The 13,271-nt window shown below is 36.3% G+C and overlaps 2 protein-coding genes across 4 annotated transcripts in view; both read left to right on the plus strand.

Annotated features, from left to right (window-relative positions):
* The first annotated feature begins 4,461 nt into the window (after positions 1 to 4,461).
* The window catches only part of LOC146476333 (uncharacterized), a 38,107-nt gene continuing 29,297 nt past the window's right edge, over positions 4,462 to 13,271 (plus strand). Inside the window, exon 1 of one of the 3 annotated variants that reach the window (XM_085114918.1) lies at positions 4,462 to 4,617. The gene's annotated coding sequence lies outside the window, so the exon portion shown is untranslated. The other 2 variants (XM_085114919.1, XM_085114920.1) reach the window with 2 other exon arrangements.
* Positions 10,433 to 13,271, plus strand: part of LOC146476334 (uncharacterized) — a 7,816-nt gene continuing 4,977 nt past the window's right edge. The window contains exons 1-3 of the mRNA XM_085114679.1: positions 10,433 to 10,543; positions 11,422 to 11,604; positions 11,803 to 11,980. Of these exons, the coding sequence (XP_084970805.1) occupies positions 10,433 to 10,543; positions 11,422 to 11,604; positions 11,803 to 11,980 (472 nt within the window). The remainder of the gene's footprint in view (positions 10,544 to 11,421; positions 11,605 to 11,802; positions 11,981 to 13,271) is intronic.

Here is a 13,271-nt window from a genome sequence, read left to right on the forward strand (position 1 = left end):
GATAAATCAGGCGGTAAGTCTCTTTTTACTTCACTCAATACAATTAATTGATTTGTCGTTTTCTTTCCATGTCGACTTTTGGGGATAAATCAGCGTGTAAGTGTCGTTTTACTTCACTCAATACACGCTTGACTTTTGTTACATTATTAAATGTATTAAATTACTTGTCTTGATTGCAGAAATGTGCACAGATAATACAGATTAACCAATAGTTGCGTTAGTCTGGTTTGAGATAGTTTCTCTTCGTTCATGTGAGCTAGCTAAGTATACTTCTCCTAATGATTGATTTGTCTTTTTCCTTTGCATGTTGACTTCTGGGGATAAATTAGACGGTAAGTGTCTTTTCACCTCACTCAATACACGCTTGACGTTTGTTAAGTTATTAAATGTATTTTAATACATTTAATAACTTATTTAAAAATAAATCTTCTTGATTGTACAAAGGTGCACAGGTAATACAGATTTACCAATACTTGCGTTAGTCTGGTTTGTGATAGTTTCTCTTCTTGCAGTTGAGCTAGCTAAGTATACTTCTCCTAATGATTGATTTGTCGTTTTCTTTCCATGTTGACTTTTGGGGATAAATCAGAGCGTAAGTGTCTTTTTATTTCACCAAATGCACACTTGACTTTTGTTAAGTTATTAAATGTATTAAATAACTTGTCTTGATTGTCCAAAAGTGCACAGGTAAATAAATACAGACTTACCAATACTTGGGTTAGTCTGGTTTGTGATAGTTTCTCTTCTTGCAGTTGAGCTAGCTAAGTATACTTCTCCTAATGATTGCTTTGTATTTTTCCTTTGCATGTCGACTTTTGGGGATAAATCAGGCGGTAAGTGTCTTTTTACTTCACTCAATACACACTTGACTTTTGTTACGTTATTATATGTATTAAATAACTTGTCTTGATTGTACAAAGGTGCACAGGTAATACAGATTTACCAATACTTGCATTAGTCTGGTTTGTGATAGTTTCTCTTCTTGCAGTTGAGCTAGCTAAGTATACTTCTCCTAATGATTGATTTGTCGTTTTCTTTCCATGTTGACTTTTGGGGATAAATCAGAGCGTAAGTGTCTTTTTATTTCACCAAATGCACACTTGACTTTTGTTACGTTATTATATATATTAAATAACTTGTCTTGATTATCCAATGGTGCACAGGCAATACACATTTACCAATACTTGCGTTAGTCTGGTTTGTGATAGTTTCTCTTCTTGCAGTTGAGCTAGCTAAGTATACTTCTCCTAATGATTGCTTTGTATTTTTCCTTTGCATGTCGACTTTTGGGGATAAATCAGGCGGTGTCTTTTTACTTCACTCAATACACACTTGACTTTTGTTACGTTATTATATATATTAAATAACTTGTCTTGATTGTACAAAGGTGCACAGGTAATACAGATTTACCAATACTTGGGTTAGTCTGGTTTGTGATAGTTTCTCTTCTTGCAGTTGAGCTAGCTAAGTATACTTCTCCTAATGATTGATTTGTCTTTTTCTTTCCATGTTGACTTTTGGGGATAAATCAGAGTGTAAGTGTCTTTTTATTCCACCAAATGCACACTTGACTTTTGTTAAGTTATTAAATGTATTAAATAACTTGTCTTGATTGTCCAAAAGTGCACAGGTAAATAAATACAGACTTACCAATACTTGGGTTAGTCTGGTTTGTGATAGTTTCTCTTCTTGCAGTTGAGCTAGCTAAGTATACTTCTCCTAATGATTGCTTTGTATTTTTCCTTTGCATGTCGACTTTTGGGGATAAATCAGGCGGTAAGTGTCTTTTTACTTCACTCAATACACACTTGACTTTTGTTAAGTTATTAAATGTATTAAATAACTTGTCTTGATTGTCCAAAAGTGCAGAGGTAAATAAATACAGACTTACCAATACTTGGGTTAGTCTGGTTTGTGATAGTTTCTCTTCTTGCAGTTGAGCTAGCTAAGTATACTTCTCCTAATGATTGCTTTGTATTTTTCCTTTGCATGTCGACTTTTGGGGATAAATCAGGCGGTAAGTGTCTTTTTACTTCACTCAATACACACTTGACTTTTGTTACGTTATTATATATATTAAATAACTTGTCTTGATTGTACAAAGGTGCACAGGTAATACAGATTTACCAATACTTGCATTAGTCTGGTTTGTGATAGTTTCTCTTCTTGCAGTTGAGCTAGCTAAGTATACTTCTCCTAATGATTGATTTGTCGTTTTCTTTCCATGTTGACTTTTGGGGATAAATCAGAGCGTAAGTGTCTTTTTATTTCACCAAATGCACACTTGACTTTTGTTAAGTTATTAAATGTATTAAATAACTTGTCTTGATTATCCAATGGTGCACAGGCAATACACATTTACCAATACTTGCGTTAGTCTGGTTTGTGATAGTTTCTCTTCTTGCAGTTGAGCTAGCTAAGTATACTTCTCCTAATGATTGCTTTGTATTTTTCCTTTGCATGTCGACTTTTGGGGATAAATCAGGCGGTGTCTTTCTACTTTACTCAATACACACTTGACTTTTGTTACGTTATTATATATATTAAATAACTTGTCTTGATTGTACAAAGGTGCACAGGTAATACAGATTTACCAATACTTGGGTTAGTCTGGTTTGTGATAGTTTCTCTTCTTGCAGTTGAGCTAGCTAAGTATACTTCTCCTAATGATTGATTTGTCTTTTTCTTTCCATGTTGACTTTTCGGGATAAATCAGAGTGTAAGTGTCTTTTTATTCCACCAAATGCACACTTGACTTTTGTTAAGTTATTAAATGTATTAAATAACTTGTCTTGATTGTCCAAAAGTGCACAGGTAAATAAATACAGACTTACCAATACTTGGGTTAGTCTGGTTTGTGATAGTTTCTCTTCTTGCAGTTGAGCTAGCTAAGTATACTTCTCCTAATGATTGCTTTGTATTTTTCCTTTGCATGTCGACTTTTGGGGATAAATCAGGCGGTAAGTGTCTTTTTACTTCACTCAATACACACTTGACTTTTGTTAAGTTATTAAATGTATTAAATAACTTGTCTTGATTGTCCAAAAGTGCAGAGGTAAATAAATACAGACTTACCAATACTTGGGTTAGTCTGGTTTGTGATAGTTTCTCTTCTTGCAGTTGAGCTAGCTAAGTATACTTCTCCTAATGATTGCTTTGTATTTTTCCTTTGCATGTTGACTTTTGGGGATAAATCAGGCGGTAAGTGTCTTTTTACTTCACTCAATACACACTTGACTTTTGTTACGTTATTATATATATTAAATAACTTGTCTTGATTGTACAAAGGTGCACAGGTAATACAGATTTACCAATACTTGCATTAGTCTCGTTTGTGATAGTTTCTCTTCTTGCAGTTGAGCTAGCTAAGTATACTTCTCCTAATGATTGATTTGTCGTTTTCTTTCCATGTTGACTTTTGGGGATAAATCAGAGCGTAAGTGTCTTTTTATTTCACCAAATGCACACTTGACTTTTGTTAAGTTATTAAATGTATTAAATAACTTGTCTTGATTATCCAATGGTGCACAGGCAATACACATTTACCAATAATTGCGTTAGTCTGGTTTGTGATAGTTTCTCTTCTTGCAGTTGAGCTAGCTAAGTATACTTCTCCTAATGATTGCTTTGTATTTTTCCTTTGCATGTCGACTTTTGGGGATAAATCAGGCGGTGTCTTTTTACTTCACTCAATACACACTTGACTTTTGTTACGTTATTATATATATTAAATAACTTGTCTTGATTGTACAAAGGTGCACAGGTAATACAGATTTACCAATACTTGCATTAGTCTGGTTTGTGATAGTTTCTCTTCTTGCAGTTGAGCTAGCTAAGTATACTTCTCCTAATGATTGATTTGTCGTTTTCTTTCCATGTTGACTTTTGGGGATAAATCAGAGCGTAAGTGTCTTTTTATTTCACCAAATGCACACTTGACTTTTGTTAAGTTATTAAATGTATTAAATAACTTGTCTTGATTATCCAATGGTGCACAGGCAATACACATTTACCAATACTTGCGTTAGTCTGGTTTGTGATAGTTTCTCTTCTTGCAGTTGAGCTAGCTAAGTATACTTCTCCTAATGATTGCTTTGTATTTTTCCTTTGCATGTCGACTTTTGGGGATAAATCAGGCTGTAAGTGTCTTTTTACTTCACTCAATACACACTTGACTTTTGTTAACTTATTATATGTATTAAGTAATTTGTCTTTATTGTTCAAAGGTGCACATGTAATACAGATTTACCAATACTTGAGTTAGACTGGTTTGTGATAGTTTCTTTTCTTGCAGTTGAGGTAGCTAAGTATACTTCTCCTAATGATTGATTTGTGTTTTTCCTTTGCATGTCGACGTTTGGGGATAAATCAGGCGGTAAGTGTCTTTTTACTTCACTCAATGCACACTTGACTTTTGTTAAGTTATTAAATGTATTAAATAACTTTTCTTGATTGTACAAAGGTGCACAAGTAATACAGATTTATCAATACTTGCGTTAGTCTGGTTTGTGATAGTTTCTCTTCTTGCAGTTGAGCTAGCTAAGTATACTTCTCCTAATGATTGATTTGTGTTTTTTCTTTGCATGTCGACGTTTGGGGATAAATCAGGATGTAAGTGTCTTTTTACTTCAGTCAATACACGCTTGACTTTTGTGAACTTATTATATGTATTAAATAACTTGTCTTGATTGTCCAATGGTGCACAGGCAATACACATTTACCAATACTTGCGTTAGTCTGGTTTGTGATAGTTTCTCTTCTTGCAGTTGAGCTAGCTAAGTATACTTCTCCTAATGATTGATTTGTGTTTTTCCTGTGCATGTCGACGTTTGGGGATAAATCAGACCGTAAGTCTCTTTTTACTTCACTCAATACACGCTTGACGTTTGTTAAGTTATTACAAGTATCAAATAACTTGTCTTGATTGTCCAATGGTGCACAGGCAATACACATTTACCAATACTTGCGTTAGTCTGGTTTGTGATAGTTTCTCTTCTTGCAGTTGAGCTAGCTAAGTATACTTCTCCTAATGATTGATTTGTGTTTTTCCTTTGCATGTCGACGTTTGGGGATAAATCAGACCGTAAGTGTCTTTTTACTTCACCCAATACACGCTTGACGTTTGTTAAGTTATTAAATGTATTAAAGAACTTGTCTTGATTGTACAAAGGTGCACAGGCAATACAGATTAACCAATACTTGCGTTAGTCTGGTTTGTGGTAGTTTCTCTTCTTGCTGTTGAGCTAGCTAAGTATACTTCTACTAATGATTGCTTTGTATTTTTCCTTTGCATGTCGACGTTTGGGGATAAATCAGGCAGTAAGTGTCTTTTTACTTCAATCAATACGCGCTTGACTTTTGTTAAGTTATTACAAGTATTAAATACTTGTCTTGATTGTCCAATGGTGCACAGGTAATACAGGTTAACCAATACTTGCGTTAGTCTGGTTTGTGATAGTTTCTCTTCTTGCAGTTCTGCTAGCTAAGTATGCTTCTCCTAATGATTGATTTGTTTAAGACAATTTAATAAAATTATTTAATAAAAACTAAACTAGTGAGCAGCACTCTGCGAACTGTAGTTGTATAACTTCTTTATTTCTCCTACGCGTTTCGTGTGACTAGTGCACACTTCGTCAGGGAGTTTAACAATACAACATGATGTGCCTGTATATATACCTAACTCATGTTTAGAGTTTACATATTTTCGTAAAAACACACCTACGGAATTGCATATAGGAAAGACAAACCTCGCGGTAATGTGTCTAGGAAACAGCGATAGATTTCGGCAAGGCGTGACATACTTTGTGGGTGATATAATTTTGGGGCCCACAGTTTTAGCTAAAACTGTGGGCCCCCCAAAAAATAACTTACTTACAAATATTAGCTAATGTCCCAGTTTTCTTGTAACATAGAGTACAATCTAATTCTGGTAAGATAGTGCTAACAACACTCTTAATACGTGCGTGACTACAGTTAAAGGTAGTCTTAAAAACAATAGTCCTACCCAAGCTAGACGTATTCTTAGGTTTCTGGTAAAGCCATTTCTTTCCGTCACTGTATCGTATTTCACGAAACAATGGAAGCAGAAAGCTGAAAGGATACCCCCTAACTCATAGTCGCTTCCAGAACTTTTCCCTAGTTTCATTAAATGAATTAAAGGAAGAACTGTTCCTATCGTATCTCATTAATTCCCCTTTGATAAAGGCTTTCTTATTGCTAGAAGGGTGAAACGACTCGAAGGGTATGTACAGATATTTGTTAAGAGGCTTTTGAAAGGTGGAAAATTGCAGCACGTTCGAAGAGGTATTTCTATAGAGAAACAAATCCAGAAAAGAAATGCTACTTTCGCTAATACAATAAGTAAGTTTGATTCGATCAGTTTTGCTATTGAGAGCGTTAAGAAATTCAAAGAGGGTACCTTTGGGCCCACACCAGATAGCAAAAATGTCATCAATAAAACGCTTGTATAGCATTAGATATTGGGCGTAATATTCCACAATATCCTTCTCGTGATGAAACATAAAAGCGTTAGCTACCGTGACTGCGAAAGGCGTGCCCATAGCGATTCCAAACACTTGGTGAAAACTATCCGGGCTAAATTCTGAATATATGTAATTATTATCAAAAACCAGTCGGGCAAACTGAATCAACAATAGAGTCTCGGGAACCCTTGCTTCCCGAAGGAGCACGTCGAGCGCGATTAGTGCTTTCTTCGTATCCACGTTTGGATACAGGGATACGACATCCGCTGTAACCAGAAAGCAATCGGTATTGGGTAAAATCATGTTCTCCAATAATTGAATAAGCTCACCCGAGTCCCTAAGAACAGTAGGCATACGTATTTTAGGCTTAACAAGCTCGTCGATAAAAATACTAATAGGCCTAGTAATATATGAATGAGAAGCGGCAATAGGTCTTCCCACAGTTTTAGCTAAAACTCTGGGCCCCAAAATTATATCACGCACAAAGTATGTCACGCCTTGCCGAAATCTACCGCCTGTTTCCTAGACGCATTACCGCGGGGTTTGTCTTTCCTATATGCAATTCCGTAGGTGTGTTTTTACGAAAATATGTAAACTCTAAACATGAGTTAGGTATATATACAGGCACATCATGTTGTATTGTTAAACTCCCTGACGAAGTGTGCGCTAGTCACACGAAACGCGTAGGAGAAATAAAGAAGTTATACAACTACAGTTCGCAGAGTGCTGCTCACTAGTTTAGTTTTTATTAAATTATTAATTTGTTTTTTTACTTTGCATGTCTACTTTTGGGGATAAATCAGACCGTAAGTGTCTTTTTACTTCACTCAATACATGCTTGACTTTTGTTAAGTTATTATATGTATTAAATAACTTGTCTTGATTGTACAAAGGTGCACATGCAGGTAATACAGATTTACCAATACTTGCGTTAGTCTGGTTTGTGATAGTTTCTCTCAGTTCAGTTGAGCTAGCTAAGTATACTTCTCCTAATGATTGATTTGTTGCTACTTGTAATGTTTGATTTTTTTTCCTTTCCATCCATTTCGACTTTTGGGGACAAATAAGGCTGTAAGTGTCTTTTTTTGTTTTGCACATCTTGAGAATGTCTTAGATTGAAATTGATTTGTTTAGGACGGTGTCTCTTAATTCAAAGGAATTTTTTTCGCGGTTTATGACTATGTGGGGAAAGAGGGTCTAGGTAAACGTTATTGAGATCTAAAAAGAAAATTAGCTAAATTTTTTTTTCTCACATAGGTATTAACTAGGCAAAAACATATCTCTATTTGGAGGCAGCGTCTTTAATGCACGTATTTCCTTTGTTAATAATAATAATAATAATAATAATAATAATAATAATAATAGTAATAACTATAATAATTAATAACTTATATTGCGCCGTCTAGCGTAATAAGATCAAAGGCGCATTACAGCATGAAATCTAAAGTTTGATAAATAGGCAACAAAAGCTAAGTTAAAAAGATAAGTTTTCAGTAAGTATTTAAAATGGCTGAATTGATCTAGATTTCCATATCACAAGAGGTAAAGCATTCCAGATTAAAAGCCACCAAATGATTGTAACATTTAAAATTGTAACATTAAAATTACATCATTTGAGCGCGTAAGTGATAGACAGATTGTCTCCTAATTAATATTAAATTACTGATATTTTGAGGGTACTGACCAAGCAAAGTCTTATAAACGATCGAAAGTATCTTAAAAAGAAATTCGCATCTCACTGGCAACCAGTCCCAACAAACATCACACAATGAGTATTTAGTGGTAAGAAACGTGGTTAAGAAATGTGCGGACAAATTGTATCTGTTTTGCGTGGTGACACAATCTGTGCGATTTGGCAAAACAGCCACCCTTAGGAATAAAACGTTGCTGCTCCGTAAAGTGATATTCGTCTCCAATGGTGGGAAAAGTGACATCGCGTATCTGTTATTTGTCTTGGTGTTGTTGATTGCACCTGCCTTGTGAAAAACTAAGAGGGTGTCCGTGATTGCAAAGAGGGGTGTCCTTGTTTACACATCTACAGCTTTGCTCCTAACCTCTCTAGGTGCTGGCAAGTTGCCTGCATCTACCTACCATCTATCATCTACCACCTATCTACCTACCATCCACCTTACAGTTTATTGTAACATGAGATATGCATCTTTTTTTATCTTATGAACAAATAAAGATTGTTAAGATTGATAAGACCTACCATCGATAATAAGATATACCCTCATTTGCCTACAATTTATGAAAGACTGTTATCGCTCTCGGTATTTCTTTGTGCGTACTTTGCAAACTAACTACACGTGCATATATCCACCACCGAAAACAAATATTCATTCCACATCTCTTAATAATGGCCTTTATTTCAATATCCCAAAATTTCACTTTTTACGGCAAGGCCATGAAGGGCATGGCTATGACCTGAGGATGGCCAACTACTTAGCGAAGTTCTTACCAAAGCTCTCAGACGTCTCCGCACCACTGCCGTAGTTAACAGGAAAAGAGAATGAATTTTGCTGGTCTGCAATTTACGGCAAGGCATTCGATGAGATCAAGGACCTAGTATCAAGCTCGCTGTTGTTGAAATATTTTGAACCTGACAAGCAACTGGTTTTGTAATGCGATGCAGGTGGGAATGGATTGGACGTATCGTTATTACGGGGCAGGAAGCTACTCGCTTATGCAAGTAGGGTGCTCACAATTAGCGAAAAAAAAATTTTCCATAGGTCGAAATGGAACTTTTGGCCATTGTCTTTGTGGTAGAACGTTTTCGCAAATACACTGACGAAGGAGAAGTCGTTGTGGACTCAGATCACAAAGCCTTCGGAGACGATATGTGGAAAACCCCTAACCTCAGCCCCTAGACAGCTACAAAAGATGTTTATGCGTCTTCAGCGTTACGACATCGACGTTCAGTACAAGAGAGGGTTAGAGATGCACCTGGCGGACACATTCAGTGGGCCTTTCACCGGTGATGGAGTACACTTGATTAGGTCAGATTCAGGAAAAATGGATAAAAATGGAGTCCTCCAGGCTGTGAGGGCTATTTTTAAAGCGGATATCCTGAGAGCAAGAACAGCTTGATCGCAAATGTGACGCCATATCTCCTGAGAAAAGGTAGCAACGAACCTTTATCAGTTTGAGAACGAAGAATTCCTCGAGACGATTGATTACTTTTCCAATTTCTTCGATTTAGACCGAATGTACAGCACGACTTTAGAATAAACAGCTGTAAAGAAGCTGAAGGGGCACTTCGCAAGATTTAGCGTACCTTATGAGTTAGTCTGAGATAACGGACCACTGTTTGTCGTAGAGAGGTTATGTAATTTTGCTCAAGTTTATGACTTTGGGCATATGAGTACCAGCCATCACTACCCTCAGTCCAATGGGAAGGCTGAATTAGCTGTAAAGGAAGACGAGAAAACCATACGAATGTCAAAAGTGAGCGGCAATGATTTCTATGGGACTGGGTAATTTGCGAGTTGTGGAGTTGCGAGTTGCAGTTGCGAGATGCGTATTGCGAGTTGCGAGTTGCAGTTGCGAGTTGCCAAAACTAGAAAATGAAAATTTGTAGTGAAGATAACGTTATATAAAAGTTAGGGATCGCAAGGACGTAAGAACAGAAAAGGGTACTTAAATCTTTGTTGAGTTCAGTTTTAATATATACCAAAGTTACAACCAGAGAATAACCTTTTTGAGCAAAGCAAGTGTTAGGGGTCGATGTTTCTGGTTTATAAATCTCAGATAAGTTATAACATTGGACGACAAAGACCACAAATTTGGATTCTCGTACTTTAGGGGTTCTTTTGGAAACTTCAGATAAGCATTTAATGCGTCACATTTAGATATACTGAGGAGTACCCCCAAAGTCTGTTTTATTTTGTGATGGCGATGGAGGATCTAATTTCAGTTATTAAAGAAATCCTCCAAATTAAAATGAAGATAAGATGCCAAATAAGTTTAATTCGCTAAGCCCACCAACACATTTTGACTGTGTTGGAATGGCAAGCGCAGAAACGAGATTCAAGCAAGTTTCGCCCGAGAATAGCAGTGCCAAGGTTTGTGGTGGATTTCTTTGCTAAATAAATTTAGAGCCTTGGGTACTCCCATGCATAAAAGTGACGCAAATTCTCGTGTGAAATTTTGACAACAACCCCCTAAGAGTGGCCTCTTTTTTGCCCGTGGGTTCTTACTTTTTTTTACCCTTAAAAAGGTACGAAAGAAAAATAATCGGATTCGTCCATTTTTTACCATTGTCTGAGCTTTGTAAAGCAATGGCATAGGTCCCTAACACTTCTTTTACCCAAACATGTAACCCTCTGGGTGTAACTAGGCAGATATTAAAACTGAACTCCAGAAAAAGAGTGCCCACCCAGGGGTTATTGTTTATTTTTCCCAAAATGTTCTTTTTAAAGTCTGCGCGATTCCTACCTTATTATCTTACCTTGACTAGGATTACAAATATCTTTATTTTGTCTTTTTGTAACTCGCAACTCGCAACTGCAACTCGCAACTCCACAACTCGCATTCTTCCCAGAACCGATTTCAATGGCGGCTGATTTATTATTATTTTCAATAAAATATGAATTAGCCCTTGTAACCTCATTTTGGAGTAAAAATTCTATTGAATTTTGCACATGCTAGCGAGGCTAGTAACACTAATTTTCCTGAAAAAAAAAAAGTTATCAGCCGCTAGTTATGAAAGCGGTTTATAGTTTCTTGCTTTCTGGACCTCACAACAACTATATTCTTTATGAAATTCAGCATTTTTAGTTATTGTTAGATTTGTAATCTATTTTTTAATTATTTCACTTTCTTCTAAGTTGTAGTATTTTGGTATTGTTCTACGAAGCACATGTGATCATGGCTCTTCTGTGTGAGACAGAGAGAGAGAGAGAGAGTTATATACATTATCGTTTTTTGATTACTCATCTCTTTTGTCATCTTTTGTAGTGGTGTACATTTGATTGCCTTTGCATTGGGATCTGTAACGCTTTGGAACAATGAAAAAAAAACATGGGAGTACTTACCCGTTGGTCGATCAGAATTACACGTGGTCAATCTTTGTCATCATCCCAGCAACAACACATATAGCATCCTCGCCGTTCAAGGTGTCAAGGTATGTGAAGGAGTGTTAGAAATGCTGCTTCATTTAGAAACTTTTTGTATCATTGTAAAATTCGTAGTGGATACTAGATACTTTATCACTTTATAGACTATAGACAGACAGTGGGACAGATAGATAAACAGACAGATGGAATGATAATTTAAGTTGGCAAATGAGATGTGTTTATTAATTGAATTTATTTAATGGCAGGTGGTTATAGACTTTGCATTGACAAAGGATTCAAAATACAATGAAGCTACAGAAGTGTTTCACCAAATAAAAGGCCAAAGACAGGTCTATGGTTTCAAATTTGAAACCAAAGAAAGCGCGGAACTTTTTGGACGGGCTGTTCATGCTGCTTTGGAAAACCTTCGTAGTGACATCTCAGGTATGTCGTTACTGAGAGACCTTTAGATTTTGGTATACGAGTGCGAGTTGAGCCAGTGTCTATTTGACGGGGAAACGAGAAAGCCGTCGTCATTTTACAATGAGTGGTGTCGAAACAAGTCCTCGCAGTGTAGTTGATCTCGTCCCTTTGCAATCTCAAAAGGGCTTAGCTATTGCTGCTATTATCATTCAAAACAACTGTAAAGTTTTCATTTACAAAAAGTAAAATTAATCTTCCTGGGATATATCCCTTATAAGTACTGAAGGCACACAACTCATATTCATATTCGTACTAGCTAGTACGTATACTAGAATCTAAAAATGATGTGCTACCATCAACTCTAAAATTGATAAAGGATTTCGTTCAGGGATACTTTTAGTATCCCTAATAACTTGTTGAGTTTTTACAGCGGTTACCAATAACACGCGACCTACGGCATTCAAAAGAGTCGGATAAAGTTGCGTTTTGGTGGACGTCAATCAAACAAAAGCCGTTGAAATTATTTTGAATTCTGACAAGATTCCAAGGTAACCCGGCAAGAAACTAAGAAATTTACCTCGCTAAGAGAAGGTAAACTTTATTTAAATTGATTCTCGAGCCAGATCAAGCGCAAACAAAAGGTATTTTTGAATTAAAAATTTCAATTTTCACTGCACGTGATAATTTACTCACTTGCACGCATCGCTGATTTATTATCAGGTGTAGCGATTTCAAATGTTTCATAAAAAAAATACGGCTTCGTCTAAACAATGCCCATTTTTTAGATAATCTGGCTTGGAAATTAACTTTCATAAAGTTTACCATCCGTCAGCGGATAAAACTGTCAATTTCTTGGTTCTGTTGCCTTGAAATGTTCTCAGAATTCAAAATTCTAAACCCGACCGTAAATATTCCCATACAAACTCTTATATTTGAACCGTAACCGCTATTACGCAAGATGATCACCAATCACAGCTTGAGCTTGGGCGTCCTGTACGTCAATAAGCTGTGTTCTGGGGTTTTCCGACCAATGCTTTTAAAATAGAGTTCGAGTAATGGAAGTCAATTTGATTCCAGGAAAAGTAAAATTAGTTTGAGTTAGCAGGGAATTCCAGGTTCGAGTTAGCTGGTAGTAAATGACTGAAAAATGGACCAGATCCAGGAGAAATCGGATTTTGGTGTGGGAGGGGTAGGATAGATCCCTGAAGATTGTTAAGTCATTGCTAGTTACTACAAACATGACTTCCACTCAACACAATTTGTGTGGTAACAATAACTGAATTTCAAAGCGGAGTAACCTCTGACAATTTGT

Source organism: Pavona decussata, unplaced genomic scaffold (genome assembly GCF_977016875.1).
Source record: "Pavona decussata unplaced genomic scaffold, jaPavDecu1.1 SCAFFOLD_78, whole genome shotgun sequence".
Taxonomy (NCBI): domain Eukaryota; kingdom Metazoa; phylum Cnidaria; class Anthozoa; order Scleractinia; family Agariciidae; genus Pavona; species Pavona decussata.